General features: G+C 42.0%; 1 protein-coding gene across 8 annotated transcripts in view; it reads left to right on the top strand.

Moving 5' to 3' along the window:
- Positions 1 to 23586, top strand: part of ABCB5 (ATP binding cassette subfamily B member 5) — a 52600-nt gene that overhangs the window by 7867 nt on the left and 21147 nt on the right. Inside the window, exons 1-14 of one of the 8 annotated variants that reach the window (XM_082193880.1) lie at positions 2277 to 2361; positions 7407 to 7500; positions 8784 to 8865; positions 8951 to 9005; positions 10170 to 10317; positions 12115 to 12175; positions 13803 to 13994; positions 14289 to 14460; positions 16003 to 16127; positions 16629 to 16806; positions 18257 to 18370; positions 20184 to 20294; positions 20648 to 20773; positions 22460 to 22663. In XM_082193880.1, the coding sequence (XP_082050006.1) occupies positions 7464 to 7500; positions 8784 to 8865; positions 8951 to 9005; positions 10170 to 10317; positions 12115 to 12175; positions 13803 to 13994; positions 14289 to 14460; positions 16003 to 16127; positions 16629 to 16806; positions 18257 to 18370; positions 20184 to 20294; positions 20648 to 20773; positions 22460 to 22663 (1605 nt within the window). In that variant the 5' untranslated portion in view covers positions 2277 to 2361; positions 7407 to 7463. Of the gene's footprint in view, positions 1 to 2276; positions 2362 to 2519; positions 2643 to 7406; positions 7501 to 8711; positions 8870 to 8950; positions 9006 to 10169; positions 10318 to 11042; positions 11183 to 12114; positions 12176 to 13802; positions 13995 to 14288; positions 14461 to 16002; positions 16128 to 16628; positions 16807 to 18256; positions 18371 to 20183; positions 20295 to 20647; positions 20774 to 22459; positions 22664 to 23586 lie in introns of those variants that run through there. The other 7 variants (XM_082193878.1, XM_082193875.1, XM_082193877.1 and 4 more) reach the window with 7 other exon arrangements.

Here is a 23586-nt window from a genome sequence, read left to right as displayed (position 1 = left end):
GGAGGGATACCTTCTCCCCTCCATCTCCCTCGGTGCAGGCAAATATTGTCCCCAGCAAACAGGTGAGATTTCAAAGTGTAACATTTAATAAAGCCCATTTCAATTTAACTAGTGTAATGCAATAAAAATACAGTGGTGCCCCACAAGACGAATGCCTCGCAAGACGGAAAACTCGCTAGACAAAAGAGTTTTCCGTTTTGGAGGTGCTTCGCAAAACGAATCTCCTATGGGCTTGCTTCGCAAGACGAAAATGTCTTGCGAGTTCCTGTGGGGTTTTTTCCCTCCCCCCTTTTTCTAAGCCACTAAGCCGCTTATCAGCTGATCCGATAAGCCGATAAGCCGCTAAAAGCCGCTAAAAGCCGCTAATAGCGCTAATCCGCTAATCCGTCAATGGCCTTGCTTCGCAAGACGAAAAAACCGCTAGACGAAGAGACTCTCAGAATGGATTCTTTTCATCTTGCGAGGCACCACTGTACAACAAATACAGCAGAATAATTTGCTAATAGAGTAGGGAAATAAAAACACCAATATCGTATCTTACCCTCTTCTCCTCCCTCCCTCAGTGGCAGCAGTAATATCAAGTTAAAAACTGCAAGATATTGCAACCAAACCACACCGTTTCCGCAACTGCTTACAGTCTAGTGTTCTTGCTGGAAAGGAGGAGGTAAACCCTCCCAGGGGCCCTGATAGCGGAAGTTGGATTGTGCTTCTCACTTCTGGGTTTTTGTGTCTCCCCCCCAACCCCCCGCCCCAAGTAATATCTGCACAAGAAGCAGCAAAGTAACTGATTTTGATATGAGAGGCATTCCCTTCACAGCCTGCCAAGTGTCTTCTCAAGCTAGAGCTAGGCCCAAGGTAATTTTGCTCTGCTTTTTAAAGAAGCTGCTGGCTGTACCAAAGCCATCAAAGTACACTACATTTATGTATTTTATTTTATTTTTGGACGAAAATTCTAAAATGATGCAAATCATACCGTGAGCTATGCTGAAAGAGGAAGTGAATGCTGTCATCCTCAAAGAAAAATGGTGATGGTCAGAGTTGGAAGAGCTAAGGTCAAGCTTCACTTACGTAGCAACAACTAAGGTTGCTTGGAATGGTGTTATGGGCGAGGGTGTGTTGTCATTTCCTCATCAGAGTAGCAGCCCAAAGAGCGCAGGGCTCTAAACTGCTTTTACAATTGAAAATAAGAATTCCCGGAATGGACCTTGCAAGGATGTATGCATTATGTCTATATTTGTGGCACATGCATGTTCTACGGCAGTGTAGTCTGGCTTTCAATTTTGGTTGGTGCTGTATATAAATCGGATCATCAGCTGTACTTAAGAACGACATTCCTGAGCTGTTTTCTACATTTAAGCTGGTTCTTGAGATATTTACAACCATATATGACAACTGATAGGGGCATTTTAAAGTTGCCTGAGCTACAAGGAAGCCACTTGCCTGGGAGAAGCTCCCATGCTGCCATCATAACATGTAAATCAGGGGTTATCCGCCTTTTTGGACCCTTGTGCATGACTCAAATTTTGAGAGAGCGCTGGAGAAACCCATCAGAAAATAGGTTGCCAAGGGTGCCAGTGAAAGCCTCTGTGGGCGACCCCTGATGTAAATTATCCAATTACAATGATCAGTGGGGCCTGATATCCCAGGTCCCAAATACCTAATTGGCACTCAGACAATTGATCAGATCGATCCCCGTTCATGTGGTTTGGCCGTTGAAATACTACACAAGCTAGGATGCCGCTGCTTGCAGAAGAGCAACTTCTAGTCAACAGGAGCCGTGTTTAAAGGACCTTCCAGTACAGGTTCAGGTCTTAACTACATAGAAAAGTGTGTTTTGTAGCTGTCCCGCTCATCCGGAGGGCACCAGATTGGCGAAGCCTGTAATGGGTGGGATAAATCCGGACCAACGTTTGAGTTGAGCTGGACAAAAATAGAAAGTCTCTGCAGCGCCCAAGTTAATTATTGTTGACTTTACAGGCAGTCTCAAAATACCAGGAGGAGGGTCAGTTGCTCCTATATATTACATGGCATTTTCATTTTAAAAGTCGTTTCGGAGCTCGCCACTGAACTGAGCCCAACAAACCCAGACAGAGGCATATATCTGCTTCCGGACTGGCTTTCTTTTTTTCATCCTTTTTTCCTAGCTTTAGGGTTGCTAAGGGGAATTCTGCAGGTCACGCAACCTTCCACCTTCCTCGAGGCGAAAGAGCCGTCTGGGCGTGCCTCCTTTATAGCTGCAAAGGGGCGTTCACGCGGCGCAGCTCGCAGACGAAGCTTGCATCCCCAGGCGAACGCATTCCGGTCCGGAGCGCCTGGGCTTGCCGCGCGCCAGCGGCGTCTCAGGTCCCCATCGGGTCCCAGGTGAGTTGCTGCAGGATTGCAATGTTGGGGGGGGGGGTGAGGGGATGGATAGCGGTCACACTTGGAAGGCTTCTCTCATTGCATCCGACGGCAGACTCCTTCAGCCGACCAGAAAGTTTTTGGACCGCAGTTTCTGCCTTTCCGATCTTAGGAGTCTACTCTGAAGTAAGTCCCACTGGGCTCAGTAGCACTTAACCCTCAGGGAAGTGCCTATAGGACTGGTGGAGCCTCGAGATTTCGGGCTGCTTGGCAAGTGCAAGCCTGCGCGTGTCTACTCTGAAGTAAGTTGCTGTGAGATCAGTAGGGCTTACTCGCGGGTAAGGGGTTTTACAGGGCTGCCGCCTTAAGAATGTTTCGGTTTTTAAGCCAGATTTTAGCAACGCGTTGTAAAGAATAAATTAATGAGGCTTTACTTGTAAGAGAGACATCCTCACACGTCCAAGTGGTTGTCCGTGCGCGCGCGCGCGATTTAAGTTAAGAATGTGCGTGACGCCCCCCTCTGCCTTTGGGGCAGAAGCCCCAACTCAGCAATGCACGCAGGATGGATTGACACATGTCAACACAACCTGCTGCCTTTGGATTCTTTCAGCTGTGGTGGAAGAACGAGGTAATGGCATTTGCCTCCGAACTATCACTCCAGCTTCACCTCCCCTCTCCCGAGGTCCTTTGGGTCAGGGTAATCAAAGGGTAATCCCAGTTACCTGCCAGGGATACCCCCAACCCGACATCCCTTAATATACAATAGCCCATTATCCTGATGGGAAACAGAATTTGGTTATCCATGAAATTCTACTCAATATTGATCCAGAGCAGAACTCTGACATATAGTTAGCAGAGTAAAAACTTAAAAACTTTCCCCAAAAAAATAGACCAGAGGCAACTGTATTTCATCCAGCAAAGCTTTACTGCTACTGACGGCAAATGAACATAATAGTCACAAATCCAATAAAGTGGTACCTCTGGTTACGTACTTAATTCGTTCCAGAGGTCCGTTCTTAACCTGAAACTGTTCTTAACCTGAAGCACCACTTTAGCTAATGGGGTTTCCTGCTGCTGCCGCGCCGCCGCTGCACGATTTCTGTTCTCATCCTGAAACAAAGTTCTTAACCCAACGTACTATTTCTGGGTTACCGGAGTCTGTAACCTGAAGCGTATGTAACCTGAAGCTTATGTAACCCGAGGTACCACTGTATACATTGGTACTGTCCATAAGAAATCCAGTTGCAGCAGACTTAACTTAAACTTACAATAACTTATAATAAGTCTAAACCTTAACACTAAGCTTATTCTTGTAGCCTCTAACAATTCAAAGTCACTTCCTGCCCTCTTTTAATCCATTTGAGTTTTGGAGAATCTCTGTTGTATTCTAGAACAGTAGCTTTATTAGTAAATAAACAGAAAAGTGTGTGTGTGTGTGTGTGTGTGTGTGTGTTGTGTCACCTTAAAAGATGAAACAATTTCATCTGGTAGAAATAGATTCAAGGCTAGTGTGTGCTGTGAGTCTTTAAGGTGCCACATAGTACCTTTTCTGTCTCTGATACGTGTTCATCAAGGGGTTATCCTTTCTGTATAAATTATACTTTGAATAAATCCAAAGATTGAGTACTCTTGAAATTTTCTACTTGTTCAGATATATTACACAGCAATAACAGGATTCTAAATGTCAAACTGAATCGGTGAATGATTTTACACAATAGAGATCTGCAAACAGGAAAAAGACAGAATTCCTTTACAGTTAGTTAGTATATTTATATACTGCTTCAAACACTCAGCTGTTTCCCAAACCTATTTACAATAATAAAATACAAAAGACACTTTGAAACAAATCAAACGGTGCAAATACAAGATACTGTACTAAAAAAGATTTGGCCAAGAAAAAGCTATTTTAAAACATATTTTCATGTATATGAATCTGCTTATCTTGGATGCCTGCACTTACACAGGTGCCTCCCAACTTCTTAACTTTTTCCAATAGTGTGTTTAAAGCTTTTGCATTTGTTTGCAATTGCTTATTAAAGGGAGTATGCTAAGAACAATTGTTTCCTGCACAACACATTGACCCCCAACCCATCTCCCACTAGTCCCTATTGCCCATGGTCAAATTTCTGGCCTTATTCTTGAACAAATTGCTCATCCAAAGTGGTGGCCTTTCCAACTCTAGGCATTCTTGGATGACACTGATAAGTTTCTTGCCTGGGTTTGCCAGTGAAGCTGCTTTGATGGCCCTGGTGGACTGCATTTATTTCAAGAAGGACAGGGGAAATGTACCCCTTCATTCTCCGGGAACTTTGTGCTTAGGATTGGGATATGTTCTGACACTCTTACTTGGAAGTAAGTGCCACAGAAAGAGATCCAAGTGAAGCTGTGCAGGACATGATGCTGTGTAAATCTCTTGCGGGGGTCTGCTCCCTTTTTCATGGGCTGATTCTTGTTTTGTTTTTGGAATCATGAGGAAATGCCTTAGTTAGATGACCTCCTCCAGCCCCCTTCCTTCTTGGGGGAGGTCTGCAAATATTATCCCTCTTTGCTGTCAATTGGAGTATGTACAGATGTGAGATCTCCAGGCCCGCTACAAAGTGGCTGCTCCGTCCTTGCCTCCTTGCTCTCTCTTCCCCTCCGAGGCCCTGGCTTGTCCTCCTCCTTCTCTCCATCCTCACTTTGTTCTCCTCCCTTTTCTTTCTCTTTAAATAGATTTCAAGGCACTGACTGCCCAGGAGCAGCTGTTGAGCTCTCCAGAGGGAAAGCAAGCTTTCCCGTCAATAGCCTCCAATCTGTTTTCAGGTCTGATTCTATGTGCTAGTTCAGAACTACAAAGGCAATCTTAAAGTCTTTAAAAACAAATAAACAACAAAATGAATTGGTGCTAATAAAGGTAACAGTGCAAACTTGTCTGTTCAGCACAAATATGTGGAGAGCATATTGTTGTGTTTTTATAGGCTTTTTCCTTGTCTAACAGCTGTTGTCAAAATTGTGATGTAGTTATAGTATTATGAGTTGCGGGGGAAGTTGAGACCTTTTTAACCTCTGGAACCAGCGAGTGTTAAAATACCAGCCAGCCTAGCTTCCTGACGAGGTGATCGCCTGTGTGATGGTCCATTAAGAGAACACAGGATTAAGGGGCTAGGTGTGAGATGGCAAATGATGGGGGGGGGCCCTACCTAGACAAACAAAGGCAGAGTTTGAAGAAGAGTTTTGGGACTGCGAGGTGAACCAGAGAAAAAGCAACAAGCTGGAGACAGAGTCGGAACACAGTGTTTGATTTTTGTTGGAATCCGAGGCTGTGACTATGGGAGAAACAAGACCCTTTTGGGATGCTAATGCTCCACCGTAGGCTCAGGTTGTAGATAAGAGTAAATAAACCATATATCATAATGACACCACAGTCTCCACTGTGCCTCATTTCTAAAAGGAAACACGAACCCTGGGTAAGCACCTAGAAGCCCTCCAATCCCACGCCACTCAGAGGCTGGGGTGGTGTGCAATAATATGGTCTAAACAAAGAACCAGAACCAGAAGAATCTTTATTTGCATCAGCCACTAAAATAAAATACAATGTACTGAAGATAGAGGTAAAAACTTAACTATACAACATACATTCTGTAGGTTTAACATCCATAACCAAACAATAGATCTTGTACTAATTGCCCTGCTGAAAAGTTTGCATTTTTTGCTGTCACCTGAATAACTTAATCTGCTAGAAGAAAGGACACAGTAGAAATGGTTGAGCCAGGGGTGTGTGGTGGGGAAGGTTCACCCCGGGTGCCATCCCAGAGGGGGGTGACAAAATCCCTCCTGGGTGGATCGCGCTGCCGTGCCGCGATTGGCTCCTTGCCGGGAGGATTGCACCACCTCACCACGATCGGCCCCCTGCTGGGAGGATTGTGCTGTCTCGCCTCAATTGGAACCCCCCCCCCCCAAGGATCACTCCACCATGCCAATCGCCCCGTGGGCAGATTGCCACGCCACTCCTGGTGCAGGAGTGGCTAGCTCCACCACTGGGTTGAGCAACCTGGCATGAACAGTAGCAGAGGGGTAATAACCTCACTCCTCAAATCTTTATAAAGAGTGCAAGCTAGAAGCCCATGAGCCATTGATTCAATACTGCCATCTCTACAGGGCCGTAAGCACTTTTCCAGCAGAAATTTTTGAAATCAACCCTTGAGTACAGCTGAATTCAGTATATTTAATCTTGCATAAGTGAATGCGTGTCTGTATTTTGGAATTGTTAAATTTTGCAAATAGGGTGCCAACATATCAAAATGGCTAGGTGGAAAATAATCGTACCTTGGACAAAATTTCCTTATCATGACCAAATTATTCTGTTTCTCAATATCATATAGGTGCTGTCTAATTAAATTATTTGCTGCACTGAAGCCCAGTGTTAATAACAGTTGCAGTGTTAAACCAGAAAAATAAAGTTTTTGGTTGGCAATTTTAGTCCAAGCGCCCTCATGACAATCTTGCGATATTAAGGGTAGTAGACCAGTGGGGTTTAAATTTAGCCGAAGCCAATAATTAAATGTCCTACACCAAATCTGTAATTCAACAGAGGGGAGGTTAGCCTCTAAGCACAATTAACACAGGATGGAACGGGGGGGGGGGGATTGCCTTAGGAATTTAAACTGAACAGCTTCTGTAGATCCAAGGTGAGCACCTGTCCAGATCTGAGCCCCATATAGTAACTGTACTAGGGGTTTAGCTTTAAACACTTCAAGTGCTGATGGTATGTGATTGCCACCTTTTGTATGGAAAAAGCGTGTCAGAATGTTGGCACTCTGAGACACCTTTTCCTTTGCATATTTCTGATGTGCTCTCCAATTTGAATAAGCAGATATTTCCACAAATAAACCTTGAAAATTACATCTCGGTGTTTAATAAGGATCAGAATCAATTCTATTATACAATATTGATCCTGTCCAGAGGGTATTAATGATACAAATATGTAAAAAGAATGAAATAAGGAAAAATGAAGGTGATCTAAATAAAATGTTTAAACGTTAGTTTTAAAAATGGGTATATTATATCACTGTGCTCTTTTTACACAGATTTTGGGTGAACACCATTTCCTTCTCTACCTTAGAACGGGACCATAGAACAAAACCATGAGAAGTTACACAGTGAATCAAGTGTCCAAAACTGGTAAGTTGTAATATATTTCATTACTCCTTAATATTTGGATCCCTTTGTTTAAGAATGGTTATAAAAATAGAGCAAGGTGTTGTGAATTTGGATTGATAGCCATGAAATTGCATTCAACAGCTATAACTACTTTGTTGTTTCCCTCTCCAAATATTTATTTCTGAGTGTCATTTTTTTTAAAAATTAAGTGGCTAATAGTAATTACAACAAAATTTGGTTTTTATTTAACCCTTGTGCCAGTTTTTCACAATATTGTGGAAGTACCTGTGTTTTAACTTTGCCATAATACTTGTGTAGATTTCCAATCTGTATCTAATAACTTAAAATGGACATTTTTGAAGCTATTGTGTTACTTTCCCACCTACCCAGTGACCTGAGCTTCTCTTCATAATGTGACTCATATGTGACTTGTTGGGTGTGAGAATTTCCAAAGACCTGTTCCTGCAATGACCTTTCTTCCAAATAATAAAATACTTTTTGTTGAGAAAATAATGCATTTGGGGGTTGGGGGTGGAAGTCTACTGAAATCTTCTTGAGATATTATTGGTGAAGACCTGTGAACTCATTAGCAGATTAAAACATTATTTTTAAAATGTTTAGTGGGGGAAAAGCCATATTTTAAAATCATCTCATTGGCACATGATGTGTACTGCAAGGGGTGCGTTCCTTATTTCATTTGTTTTACACATATTAGTAAGGTGTCTCTATAAAAATCTAACGTGTTTTCAGACTTGTTGGTAAATGGGGACATTTTCACAGTGCAACGATTAATCTTCATTAATGTACAACAGAAATAATTGTCTGCATTTTCAGGCATAATGCAGATTAATTATTGCATCAGTAATAGAAACAATTGCTTTGATTTTAAATTTAATATCTATAGTATTTCTTTTGCTCATTGAACATTTCAGGGACTTGCTTCTAAAATTTGCAATCCTATTGCAAGTCCAATCTCCACATTCACTGAGAAGCAGGTCTCACTGATTTCTACGGGTCCTGCTTCCAAGTAAGTATATTTAGAATTTCAGCCTGAGTCAGTAGTATAGAATTAAATAGGTTTATATAGTTTGTAGATGTGTTTAGGGTATGGGGCTGGCACCTGCCAAACGTAAGCGTGTTCCTGGAGAATTCGGTGAATAAAGTTTCAAGCGAATTCTTTGGATTCCAACCCAACTATTTCTATGAAATTCAACTGACTTTCCCATCAACAGAACCGCCAGGCTATGACAACCCTTTCCCATCAACAAAACCTCCAGGCTATGACAACCCTTTCCCATCAACAGAACCTCCAGGCTATGACAACCCTTCTTTCCATTTGGATGAAGAACCTTCACCAAATGGTCATTTAAAGAAGAAGAAGAAAAAGTAGGTTTTTCCTTATGCGCTTTGATGCCTTTCATTTTCCACAAATGACCTCAGCTGACTTGCTTTTCTGTTCAAAACTTTTCAGAAAGAAAAATGAGAAGCCAAAGAAGAAAGGGGAGGCAGTTGGCTTTTTCGAGCTGGTCAGTATGCTTCTTTGCCTTCGTCATTTTCTTTGGCTGGCTCAGATGTGTGCCTTCCTCACATCTACAAATGTAGTGACATCAGGAGCATCACTCAGAGTCATGTACCCCTTCCCCATTTCCTCCATAGCACATAACCCACAGGAACCTGGTGGCCTCCAGATGTTTGAGGGGAAGAGTGATGAGGAAATATATGAGCCCAAGCCCTGCTCTTGATCCTACAATACAAAATATGAGGAAGGCAACCAGCCATGTCTCTTTTTCTTCAAAATGAGATTTGGAATACCTAGTGCCGGCATCCCCAAACTCGGTCCTCCAGCCATTTTTGAGACTACAATTCCCATCATCCCTGACCACTGGTCCTGTTAGCTAGGGATGATGGGAGTTGTAGTCCCAAAACAGCTGGAGGGCCAAGTTTGGATATGCCTGACCTAGTGTGCGGAACTAGTCAACTAAAAGAGAAAGGTGGGCTGTCGATCAACTCCCAGTTGCTCAGAGATGGAGAGAGCAATGGGAACAAAGAAACCATGAGAGGGAAGGTTAAAATGTTGACTGAAAATTCTCAGCTGGAGAGAGGCCTTTCTGACGTAAGGTCCAGACCCTCCCAAGTGTCTCTGTTTCCCAGGGACAGTCCAGGATTTACAGAAGCCATCTTGGTTTCTGATTTGATCCAAGAATGTCCTGCTTTTCCTTAGGACGTCCCTATTTTCATTAGAGAAATGTTGGAGGGTATGGAATTATGTGACACCCCCCCCCAAGGAGCTAAATAATTATATAACCTTTAGAAGACATCTGAAGGCAACCCTGTATAGGGAAGTTTTTAAATGTTTAATGTTTTATTATGTTTTTGTATATGTTGGAAGCTGCCCAGATGGAGGGAATAATAATAATAATAATAATAATAATAATAATAATAATAATAATAATAATTACAATAGAATGTCCCTATTTTCATCAGAGAAATGTTGGAGGGTACAAAGGTCTGTTCTGCATAAGCGGACAAAGAGCACCAGTAGGGTAGGAAGAACAGAAAGAAAGCGCAGCAGCCGACTAAGTATGATGTGTGTGTACATACATACGGGCATATACACAGAGACACACACATATACACACATTCTGCCATAATTTCACCTGATTCCTCCTGTTTTTTCTTTCTCAATTTAGTTTCATTTTGCAGATGGGCTAGATATTACTTTAATGATAGTGGGGTTAATCGCAGCTGCTGCAGCTGGAACTGGACAGCCACTTTTAATCATCGTCTTCGGCCAAATGACAAACAGCTTTGTGTCGACCAGCCACAATAATGCTACAGGTAAAAATCACTAAGTTTGCCCCATCTGTGCTTTTTTCGGATTATTGAGTTTCTTTTTTATTATTATTAATATATTTTTAATTTGCTTTTCTGTTTTATCATATCATCATCAATGCATTCTGTGTTACAGTCATACACAGGATAATGAGAAAGAAAAATAACATAAATATAAGACATAAACACACACACACAGTGCTTTTTTCTGGGGGGGGGACACAGGGGGACACATACCCCTAATTTTTTTGTGAATCTAAGTTTGCTCTCATTGTGGGGCAATATTTCAATATGAGCAGGAAAATGAGAGCACCCCTAGACATTGTTTTAGGGGGGAAAGCAGTGTGTGTGTGAGAGAGAGAATATATGAATATTATGGGCTTCTTGAGTTTCTAGATATGGAGACTGAGAATATTGTTGGAGAACACAGAGCTTTGAAATGCTAGAGATCAGTATTCACCTCCCCCCCCCCCAAAAAAAATTACATTCTTAATCTTGATGAACTGTAATCAAGCAAAGGCTACTCCAAGCACTCAGTATAAAATAAAATAAATGAACCTTTGCTCAGGTGGTTAAATCTTGACAGCATGAATGAGAAACTTGTAGCCCTCTGGATATTCTTGAACTACAAACCCCATCACCTCTGATCATTGATCACACTGGCTGGGGCTGATGGGAGTTGAAGTCCAAGAACTTCTGAAGAGCCAGAGATTCCCCATTGCTGCTTAACAGGAAGTTTAGCTTGGGAGAAGCAAATGGCTACTGTTTGGCAGCCATGGCAACTGGATCCGGCCTACAAATCAGGGTCCACTTGGGCATCAGTTTCAACAGTGTGGACAATGTGGCTTGAAAATGGATCTCGTATGTTTGGGTAATTGCGTGTTTCATACTTAGATGTCTACATACTAAAAGAATGCATTGGCAGAGATGTAAGGATATATAGGATGGGGGGGAGGGATGAAAAAGCCACATGCGTCAAACAGGTTCCAAATAAAGGTAAAGGGACCCCTGACCATTAGGTCCAGTCGTGGCCAACTCTGGGGTTGCGGCGCTCATCTCACTTTATTGGCCAAGGGAGCCAGCGTACAGCTTCCGGGTCATGCGGCCAGCATGACAAAGCCACTTCTGGCAAACCAGAGCAGCGCATGCAAACGCCGTTTACCTTCCCGCCAGACATGCTTGCACTTTGACATGCTTTTGAACTGCTAGGTTGGCAGGAGCAGGGACCGATCAATGGGAGCTCACCCCGTCGCGGGGATTCGAACCGCCAACCTTCTGATTGGCAAGCCCCAGGCTCAGTAGTTTAACCCACAGCTCCACCTGCATCCCAGGTTCCAAATGCTATGTGCTTAAAAAACAACAACTCTCAATTTTATTTTTCCTTTTTTTCATGAGCGACTTTCCCATGGAGGGGTTGTGGGTTTAGTATTACTTAGTGGCTGTGTGACAGTCATATGCTTCTGTTAAATCCAGTTACGTTAATTTGGGAAACATTAAATGGAACTAACGTGCCATGCTTGGTCCCTCATGGACTGAATGCATGTTTTATTGACACTGACATATTTTTTAAAATGCCTAGGAAAGTTGCCTGCATCATGAAGAGATCAGGTCTGAAGGTTAGAAACCGGCTAGCTGCTTAATGCCTGCAACTCTTAATCTTTCTTTACTTGAGACTTTTCGTTGTTAAGTCGAGTAATAATTAACAGTGCCATGCAATGCCATGTAAAAATGCTAAGATGGCATTGCCAGAAAATCTTGCAGCACCTCTTCTGATAATTGTAACTACTGCCTTCTCTTTTGCAGAACCTGCACTAGCTAATATCTCAGGATGTCCACCTTCAGATATAGAAAACGAAATGGCCGTGTAAGGACCTATCCAATTATTATTTTTTAACTGAGCTATGGCTGACTTTAAAAACATAAGAAGACTAAAGACCCAACAGACGCTGGTTGGGAAGTCACATCCCTCTTCCCACAGTTGTTCCCCACTGACAGCTATTCAGATGATGTTGAATTAAATTTGTATACCACCCTATACCCACAGGTATCAGGGTGGTTCACAACATAAACTTAATTTCAGTGGGTCTATTCCAAGGAATATGACCAGCATTGGGTACAAACCAATGATTTTTTCCCCCAATTACCTTGAAAAATTATATTAAAACATTAGTTAAGAATTTTCTTCTGATAATGAGAGTGACATGAAGGATATATGGGTCTTTCTTCCAAAGAGTACTCTTCAAATGCTTGAACACAGGTACAATGAAACATGTGCCTCTGATTTATGAGGTAATGTATAGTCATCATGGCTGGTAGCCAGTTACAGATTTACCCTCCATGGACTTTCATCTTGCTCTCAAGCACATTGTGTTCCTTTATTTAACAGAATTCATATACGGCTTGTTGTTGTTGTTTTTATAAAAACCTTTTTTAAAAAAAAAAATCTAGCTAAAAACTAGGTAGTTCTACATAAAATAAGTTAAAATGGGTATTAGAAGATTATTAAAATCAACTGTTGTTAAAAAGAGATAATAGAGTGGCACCTTGGTTCTTGAACTTAATCTGTTACGGCAGGGGTCAGCAAACTTTTCCAGCAGGGGGCCGGTCCACTGTCCCTCAGACCTTGTGGGGGGCCGGACTATATTTTGAAAAGGAAAAAAAGATGAACGAATTCCTATGCCCCACAAATAACCCAGAGATGCTTTTTAAATAAAAGGACACATTCTACTCCTGTAAAAACACGCTGATTCCCGGACCATCCATGGGCCGGATTTAGAAGGCGATTGGGCCGGTTCTGGCCCCTGCACCTTACTTTGCCTACCCATGTGTTACGGAAATCTGAGTGACTCCTGAAACTGTTCAAAACCAAGGTGCGACTTCCGATTGGCTGCCGGAGCTTCCTGCACTCAAACAGAAGCCACATTGGATATTTGGCTTCCCAAAAACATCCGAGAACTGGAACGCTTACTTCCGAGTTTGTGGCATTTGGGAGCCGATTTGTTCATCAGCTAAGCTGTGCGAGAACCAAGGTTCCACTGTAAACATATAGTTTCCACCTGTCTGGGTAGACTTGCCTAAGCAGAAATGTTTCAAGGAGGAACTGAAAAGAGTACAGCGAAGGCACCTGCTTAATGTCAGCAGGAAGGGAGTTACAAAATGTAGGTGCTGCCACACTAAAGGATCAGTTTCGTTTTGCACTTGCACTTCCTAACTGTGAGTGCAGCCTCAGTTCCCCAATATAAGAGTTGTAGCACAGAAGACACTGTTCACCTTCTAAGCTTTGCGAGCTGCCTCTTCGGCTGAATGGTGGCATAGAAATAACATCCCCTAACCTAGTACCCTCCAGAGATTTTCGACTCTAAATCACATCGTATCTAACTATTAGCCAGGATGACCTGTGCTGTTGAGAATTCTTGTCCCAAACGCTTGGAGGGCATGATGTGGGAAACGTTGGATTGCAATACCCCATTGACCTGTCGTTTCTTCAACAGACATGCTTACTACTTTGTTGGTATTGGATTTGGGGTGTTGCTCTGCAGCATGATTCAGGTGTGGACCTTTGTGACCAGTTCCGCAAGACAAACAGCAAGGATACGCGAGAAGTTCTTTTTTGCTGTACTTCACCAAGAGATGGCCTGGTTTGATACCAACCAGATTGGAACATTGAACACGAGATTAACAGAGTAAGATGTTTCTGTTTTATGTTATAATCTGAGGGAAAGGTGGGGGGGTCAGTGCCATGTAACAAAAACTGATTCCAGCTGTGGGCCAGGTGTAAATCCCTACATGGCTAGTTCCTAAATGTGTTTGCATATGCATTCCTCCTTCATAACCAAATGGATGGGAAGGTACATAGGCTGCCATACTGAGTTTGTATTTAATGGCAGTGATTTCAACACCATTCACAAAGGTGTTGAAGACTTAACTATTGAATAAAAACATCAACTGACATTCACATTTTTCATCCTTAATTGCAGTGATATTAACACCATTCACGAAGGACTTGGAGACAAGCTCAGCATAATAATGCAGAATTTAAGCACGTTTTTGACGGGCATTATCATAGGATTTGTGCACGGATGGAAGCTGACCCTGGTTATCTTGTCTGTTAGCCCGCTTCTCGTTATATCTGGGGGTGTGTGGTCATATGTAAGTTGCTGGAGCTGCTACAAACGAAAATTCTCCTTATCTGCACAACAAAGGGGGGTGAAGAACCGAAGGAAAGAAGGATAAAATGAAAACCTGCATGGGGGGGGAATGGCATGGTGTTCATGAACTAAAACACTCTTTAAAGACTGTGCCCCATTAATCTGGCATAGCTTGGTGCCAAGAAACTGTTCCAGTCATGTTAAGAATTCTTATTAACCATTTGTAGGAAAGAGATAGTGTGGTTAGAAAGTTGGACATAGACCAGAGAGATTAGGCTTAAGTTGCTATGTGACCATAAACTTTACTGGGGAAGTTTGGGCAAACCATTTTCTTTCAGCCTGACCTATAGCAGGGTCCATGTATACCATTCTGGGGTCTTGAGAGGAAGGGGTGGGATAAGTATATAATAATGAAAAATAAATCTACCCAACCCACATCTGTGCCTCCTGTAATTGGTGCTAATTGATAAGGCACACATGCCTTATAATTGGAGATTCCAATGACTATAATTAAATAGCTATGGAAAGGAACTGGACAGATACGGCCTCATTTTCCTGCATCCCCACACAAAGACTAGCTGAATTCATTGTTTTAAAGAAAAGTAGCAACCTTTTTAAACACAAACATTTTTTTAAAATAAATTTTATTAATGTTTGAAAGAAAATGTACAGAGGTTAATATCCAATACTGTTTAATCAAAGATAAAATAATCTAAAAACATAAACCAGGAAGGGGGAAGGGAAAGAAAGAAAAAAGAAAAGGGAAGGGAAAAGAGAACTTCTTATTCTTCGTCTGTCAGCCTTACATAGAAAATTATTCAAAATATCCACTCCAAGATAGCACCCATCAGTTCAGCTTTCTATAAAAGCAATATTTTCTTCAATCCTCAAACCCAGATATCATAAGTTCGTATTCTTTATCACTCAAAAAGTCTATAAGGAGTTTCCAGTCTTTCAGCACATACATTTTTAAAGTAGTATTTTAGTCATTTTGCTAAAACCCATATAATCAGCTTTATTATATGATCAAGAAAAGTCTCTCATGCAAGAGAACTGTCTGCACAAGTAACCCATTTTGTTGGTGCAAAACAGGTGAGGAACATAAGGCCTAGGGCCTAATGCAGCCCTCTGGGGCTTTCTCTGGGCCTTGGGACTCTGCCCAGGCTCCTTGCCTCACCACTCTGCTCCTTGACCACCTCGAGTGTTTCTGCATGCCTGGAAAGTGCCCTTGAACTATACTTATGCATCTTGCTTGCCTGGGTGAAGAGAGTTTTGCAGGATCTGTTGCTCACTTTTGCCTCTGGCCTGCAGCCCATCACTGGCATGCACCCTGCCGATGGTTGCCTATAAGACAATGCAGTCCATGGGCTAAAACATGTTCCTTACTCTGGTGTAAACCAGGGGTCATTCAGAGCTAGAATTGAAATACTGCCTATGATTAAAAGACACGTTCCCATTTCCTGTCACATAGATAGTTCTATGAGTTTATTGGGTTGTTCTGTGAAACAACTTCATTTTTCGTTTCATTTTTTACATATTCCAGCTCCTGTCGGTGTTGACTACTAAAGAACTGTCAGCCTATGCTAAGGCAGGTGCTGTGGCAGAAGAAATATTGTCAGCCATCAGAACCGTTGTTGCTTTTAATGGGCAGGCGAAAGCTACAGCCAGGTAAGGCCGCTTCTAACAATAAGCGTAATTAGAAAGCTATTTAGAAGGTACATTTGTTCCTTCTCTGAAAAAGCTGAAACAGGCGTTCTTTGAGGGCATTAGAGATCAGCAACTGAAAGCATCCCTCCAGATTAGTGTAGAACCCAATGTGTGTATTATTGCACATGTTCAGGTGGAGATCAAGCTATAATTCTGCCCATCCAACATGGCTGATGGAAACAGGTTTGTAAGCCAGTGTGAACTATGTTCTTCGAACGTCTGCCTTCAACCAAGGGGCATCACAGGATGAAACATGCCTGCTTTTCTCACGACATTTCTTGTTAAAACTGTGGGTTACACCTTCAGATAGGAAAAATCCAGTGTGGTTCTAAAGCAGCCTCAGAAGATTTAAGCAGTATGGGGTTTGTTTGTAGAGATAAATAGCAATGAGTACTTGCCTGTATGGAAGCAGAACTGAGTGGGAAATACCTTAAATAATCACATTTGGCGGTTTGTTTTCAGGTATGATGCAAACCTAGAGGACGCTAGGGTTGTTGGAATGAAAAAGAGCATCACCACCAATGTCTCTATGGGTCTCTCCCAGTTTTTCATATATGGATGCTATGCACTTGCCTTTTGGTATGGAACCAAGCTCACACTGGAGGAGAAAGAAAATTACAACATCGGGAAAGTATTAATTGTAAGTCAGTTGTCCTGCTGAATCCAGACTTTAAAAAAAATGATCTCTGAACCAGGGGCGAACGAAGGCATCGTGACACCCCGGGCAGGGCGTCGCTACGTAGGGTGCATGTGCGGCGTTGTTACGTAGGAAGCATGCGCTGTACGTAGCAATGCTGCACATGCGTTATACATAGTGGTTTGCCGGCGCTGCCGCTCCAGCGCCATACGGACGGTGCCGGGATCCCTTGGTGAAGTACACGCAGCTGTAGCACAAGCGGCGCCGGTGGCAAACCACTATGTACAGCGCATGTGTGCAATGCCGCACATGCGCTGTGCATAGCCGTTTGCTGCCAGCACCGGGATCCTCCCCCCCCTCCGTTGTGACGCCACTGCTCTGAACTTATGAGGCTGCATTGGAGATTTGAGCCCAACCCGCAGAAGCTTTGCTACCTGGTTCTGCACATATTATCTTGATCTGCAGATCAGTATGTGCAGCAATGGACTTCGTTTCAAACTGGTGCTGTGTGGATACTGGAAGCAGTAATTTCCAACATTCACGGTGACCAAAGTTTGTTTCAGTGTATATGTATGTGCCATTGGGCAAGGACATTAGGGCAGAAGTCTAGTACTCTTCTCTTGGCTTAGTTCATCATCATCATTTATTTATTCAACTTATACACTGTCCTATAATTGGAGGTCTCAGGGTGGTTCACAACAGTACCACAACACAGAAAATCAAACCAAACGCAATAACCCAATAAACCCATTGCAACCTAAAGAGGGAATACCATTAAGCCCAGAATCTAACATTACCTAACTAAATCTCTCTGTGTATGAACCTTATCTACCATCACAATATGCATAATTGGACCTGTTTTCTTGTTGATGCACATAACATCCAGCAAGGCAATCTGTACACAAAATCCTACTCTGCACAGATTTCCTCCCTGAAGTGGCACCTCTTGATAAAATAATCGAGACAGAGGTGCCTCTATCAGAGCTAAGTCAATCAACCGCTCCACCTGTTTGCAGAAATAGCCACACTATGCACTCTTAGAATCATAGAATTGTAGAGTTGGAAGGGAACGCGAGGGTCATCTTGTCCAACCCCCTTGCAATGCAGGAATCCTTTTGCCCAGCATGGGTTTTGAACTCATGGCCCTGAGTTCAAGACTCTTGCTCTACAGACTGAACAATTCAACTGCTCTTTCCATTGGACACAATAGCTAGACTACATAGGAGGTTTTTAATAGCTGAAGAAACTTAAGAGAGGGGAGAAATGTTTGTAAAAGTGTTTCTGCTGTAAATAAAATTAAAAAGTCATGTTAACTTGGAGGTAAGTTGCATGTGTTCAGTGAGGTTTACTTCTAGGCATAGAATTGCAGTTGTAATTGTTGTGGTACTACATTAACTGATGGCAAATCCCTAGTTTTCAAATATTAATTATTTCAACCATTTCCTCACTGTAGGTGTTCTTTTCTGTGATTATTGGCGCATTTTCCATTGGACAAGCCTCCCCAAATTTGGAGAGTGTGGCTAATGCTCGAGGAGCAGCCTATGAAGTCTTTAGTATTATCAGGAAGGTATTTATTGGCTGGGATGTATAATATGACTGCTGTAATCGTCTAATTAACTAATTACCTTAGTATCACACAGGCTCCTATAGAAGGTTATGAATTATCCTAAGCCATTTCTTGAATCAGCATTGCAAATATAGGAAAAAATGGATTTTAAAACAAACAAACCCATTAGTATCCCTTTATATATAGTTATGGCTTTAAAACAGAAAAATGCAACCAGTTTGGGCGACATGCGGGATAACAAGATTTAATGATGTGTTTACAGATGGATTGTGGGCAACTATAGCACTGAGAAATTCTCAGGACTCAAGAAACGCAATGGTCAGCAAGGCAGTTCAGGTAGGATGGCATTGCTCACTTACCTTCCCAGTGCCAAGCATCACTGCTGATTTCTGAGAGAGAGGAGTGGGACACAGGGAACTCAGCAGCAATATACGGTAACACTTCTGCTGCTGTGCTGAGCTCCTTGCCCCTTTCAGGAACTGGCAGCAACACTCAGCACCGGGAAGGAAAGTGAGCAACAGCATTCTACATTTGCCGCCTTCTTGCTGCTCACTGCAATTTGGATAGCCAAGCTTCCTGGAAGCACCTCAAATTGGCTTACACAATAGGGTAGTTCATAAAAAAAACTTTTTAAAAAAATGCCTGCTCCAAAGGTCTTATCTTACTACACTAGGGATTATATAGCTATATCTGAAATTTCATGCATATCAGTTAATATCTTGACCCTCCTCCACGAAAATAGCTGTTTACTTGGCTGTTTTCCTATGTCGTGAAGGCTGAAATTTCAATTCAGTGCAGCAGGGTCAAGATATTAACTGATATGCATGGAATATAATTCCTAGTGTAGTAAGATGAGACCTTTAGAGCAGACTTTTTTTTTAAAAAAAGTTTTTTATGAACCGCCCTATTACACAATTATCACAAAATACAGCTTTTATCTTCACAACAGCCCTTTGGGGTAGGCCAGGCTGAGAGAAAATGACTGGCCCAAGGTCAGCCAGTGAGCTTCGTGGCCAAGTGAGGATTTGAACATGGGCCTCCCCAGTCTTAATCCAGAACTCTAACCACTACACCATGCTAACAAGGAAGGAGTCACCTCAGCCTTGTGCTTTAGCCCACAAATAATCATTCCTCAGGTAAAAGTAAAGGGACCCCTGACCATTAGGTCCAGTCGTGGCCGACTCTGGGGTTGCGGTGCTCATCTCGCTTTATTAGCCAAGGGAGCCGGTGTACAGCTTCCGGGTCATGTGGCCAGCATGACTAAGCCACTTCTGGCGAACCAGAGCAGTGCACTGAAACGCCGTTTACCTTCCCTCCAGAGCGGTACCTATTTATCTACTTGCACTTTGACGTGCTTTCGACCTGCTAGGTTGGCAGGAGCAGGGACTGAGCAATGGGAGCTCACCCCGTCTCAGGGATTCAAACCGCCGACCTTCTGATCGGCAAGTCCTAGGCTCTGTGGTTTAACCCACAGCGCCACCCGTGTTCCTTCATTCCTCAGGAGCACTCATATATTTATTTATGAGGTGTTAAAATAAAGTAGCTGCAGCAAACTGGCTTTTTCGCTACTTTATTTTCCATAAGTATATTATGCAAGTTGTGATCTTTGAACTTCATTGTGAATCCTGTTCCCCGCCATCTGAAATGGCAGTTCTGGTTTCCAGAAATACAGCCCTTTTGGAAGAGAAGAGAGTCGTGCAGTATTTTAAAGAGTGAAATGGCCTGTTTGTTTATCATTAGACATAAAATGAAGAACGTGCCTGTGTTATGCCACAGTTACAGAAATGTATCTTACTTCCAATTTCCTTTCCAGCCGCGCCCCATAGATAGCAGTTCCAGTGAGGGGTTCAAGCCAGACAAACTGCGAGGAGAGATTGAATTCAAAGACATCTGTTTCAGCTATCCCTCAAGGCCTGATACTCAAGTAAGCTTTTCTTTTTTCTCCCCCCCCCCCTCTTTTTTGTTGTTTCGGGTATTTATGGAAATGTGCATTAAGATTTACTGCGTGTTCAAATAAGTGCTGATAGGTTTTGTTAAAATATATCATTAGGATTGCTGTTGTTTAACAAAATAAAAATATCAGCAACTAAATCAGGTGTTTGCATTCAGAACACAGCATGTGTTTTTGAGATACAGCAACCATGTCTCTGTTAACATGTTTCATTTTTAGGGTGTTGTTCATCGATCAAATCACCCTGAAGGCTTCTGTGATCTCTGGGTTGTTGTTGTTTTATTTCATTGTGTTTAAAATGTTTAAATGTTTGTGAATAATTCCAGATTCTCAAAGGTCTGAGCTTAAAAATCGAGCCTGGGAAAACTATTGCTCTTGTCGGTTCCAGTGGTTGTGGGAAAAGTACTACAATTCAGCTATTGCAGAGATTCTACGATCCCGCTGAAGGAGAGGTATGTTTTGACAGAATCATAGCTGTTCAATTTTCAGTGTCACAAGTTGCAGTTTGCTATATGAAAAAGCACTGAAATATTTGGTTGGAAGTCATTGCTGTAAGAGATTCATCTGTGCTTTTGCCACTGTGTTAAGAAATCCCATTTTAAATACTTTCACTAAATTTAAGAGCAATTCTTAGTCTGTGCTTCCTGCTTCTGGTCATTTAGTTTACATATTATTTCAACAGAATAAAAATGGTCACAAATGATTCCCCCCCACACACACACACAGAAATACTGTTAACATTTTCATTTATAGATATTATACATATATATATACACATGACTATGTTTTTGATATTATACTCTACACAGATAATAGTTTTGTTAAAATTAATCTTATAAATTCTCTGAATTATTTGATTATTTGGCCTTCCTTTACTGAAAGCTCTTCTTTGCCCAAATCTGCTGTGCCCTTATCTGAAGTTAGTTAGTTAGTTCCTTCCCTCAGTCCTTGACATTTACGCTTTCTGCTGTCTGATCTCCATCTTTAGTTTTGGGCCATGAATTTGGATTATTTTCAACCTTTGAAAATGTCAACTTAAGGTTCCTTTCCATCTCATGTAGCTCTTCAATAGTTTTAACTGTCAGTCATTGTCCTTATTGAAAGTCTAAACAGAATGCCCCATCTCTATTTAATTCTTTTATTCCTTAATTGATATCTTAGAAATTTAAACTCCCTATGTTTAATAAGAACATCAGGATGGATATAGAGAATATTTCAATATCATGGCCTTCGTTTGATAATTTTTCACCCACCTAGTTAAAATAGTTAATGGCCTCTTATTCTCATAAGCTAATAAACTTGACCATAGTGTAACTTGGAAATATTATCCATATTTGGCTAGCACCCAGCCTGAATGCTGCCTTTATATTATTGGATCAGAGCTGATCTAATTATATATATTGTACTAAATGTTCATTTAAGAAAGCTACCACATTCCTTCTCTGCAAGCCTACCAGGACCCCTCTAGGTTTTGAATTTCTCTTGCATATTTCTTGTCTCTGGCTTTATCTAATCCCACTTCCAACTCCCAATTTGTAGTTTTTGCTTTTCTTAGCAATGCCTTGTCCTCTTTTTGATTTTGTTGCCCTTTTTTTTTACCTTCATGACCTACTGTAGTCTCAAGTCAATATACAGTATACAACTAATTGCCTAAATACAAAAAGTTCATATTAAGAAGGTTCATAAGATTTGGCCAGGGCAAGTCTGTATGTACGTATGTGTCAACATTTTAGCTTGCTTTTCCCTTAATGAAATAGGCTGCATTCAAGCAATCATAATAAGATATGAACAAACAGCATTTCCCCTCTTCACCCTCCCTTTGCAATTGAGTAAACAAACCGAGAAGTCATCTGTTATGCTCGAACCAGGAAACTGTGGTCAGTGGTTTCCAAACAAGTCTGAATCTGAAGCCAACTTTAAATCATAGTTTCATATCCAGACTTCTTTAAAAGCAAATAACCACAGTTTTGTGGTTCAGATGTAATGGAAAACTATAGCTTACTGGAGTATATTTATCCCTTCATCATCTGTAAAGTTAGAAGTTATCTAAGAAAGTTTATCTGAATGTAGCTATTAACTACGCCCATTTTAAAACCTGCTTTTGTGACCTCTTACAAACTGCTACATCTTTATCCCAGATAACCATAGATGGACATGATATCCGGACACTCAATCTCAAGTGGATGAGAGAAAACATTGGCATTGTAAGCCAGGAACCTGTATTGTTTGCTACTACAATAGCAGGCAACATCCGCTACGGCAGAGAGGATGTTACTGATGCTGACATTGAGCAAGCAGCAAAAGAAGCTAATGCTTACGACTTCATATCCAAACTTCCTGATGTGAGTACCTGAACTGTCACATTCTCTGTTACGATCTGGAGAACTTCGTTCCCACATGTGCAAGGATTTACACGTGTCAGCTTTTAAACTACAGTCGTACCTTGGATCTCAAACGCCTTGACTCCCGAACAAATCGGCTCCCGAACGATTGAAACCTCGAAGTGAGTGTTCTGTCTGCTGCATCTTTTGATTGGCTGCAGGACGTTCCTGCAGCCAATCAGAAGCCGTGCCTTGGTTTTCTAATGGTTTCAGGAGTCAAACAGACTCCTGGAATGCATTCTGTTTGAGAACCAAGGTACGACTGTACAGTAGTACCTCTGGTTGCAAACAGGATCCATTCCGGAGCCCTGTTCGCAACCTGAACAGAACGCAACCCGCGTCTGCGCACGCGCAGGTCGCAATTCGCCGCTTCTGCGCATGCATGTGACATCATTTTGCATGTCTGCGCATGTGCAAGCTGTGAAACCCAGAAGTAACCGTTTCCGGCACTTCCTGGTCGCCGCGGCACGCAACCTGAAAAGACATAACCTGAACCGAACGTAACAAGAGGTATGACTGTATTGCTAATTGTTTTTCACTCCAGTAGATGGACAAAGAATTTTTCTTTTTTAAAACAACAACATAGCTGTACATCTGGCTGTGGGAGGGGACACTGGAGTGAGTGGAAATGTCCCTCTGCTCAGCTCTTAAATCAAATTCTTTGTTCCTATATTTTCAGGATATTCAGTCCTCTTCAAATGTGTGGCTTAGATGAGTCATTGTTTAAGTGTGGTTAATCATTGAGATGGCTCCAGTCAACCAATCCTTTGCTTCCTTTTGATAACAGAAAAACTTATTCTTAGCAAATGGCATATTGGATCATATAGGACACACTGGTGAATCCAATGTGAATAGCTAACCAAATCATTTAGACTGTTCACACA

Source organism: Podarcis vaucheri (assembly GCF_965113315.1).
Source record: "Podarcis vaucheri genome assembly, chromosome: 12".
Taxonomy (NCBI): Eukaryota; Metazoa; Chordata; class Lepidosauria; order Squamata; family Lacertidae; genus Podarcis; species Podarcis vaucheri.
Note: the sequence above shows the minus strand (reverse complement) of the source record. Positions and strands in the feature narration are given on the sequence as shown.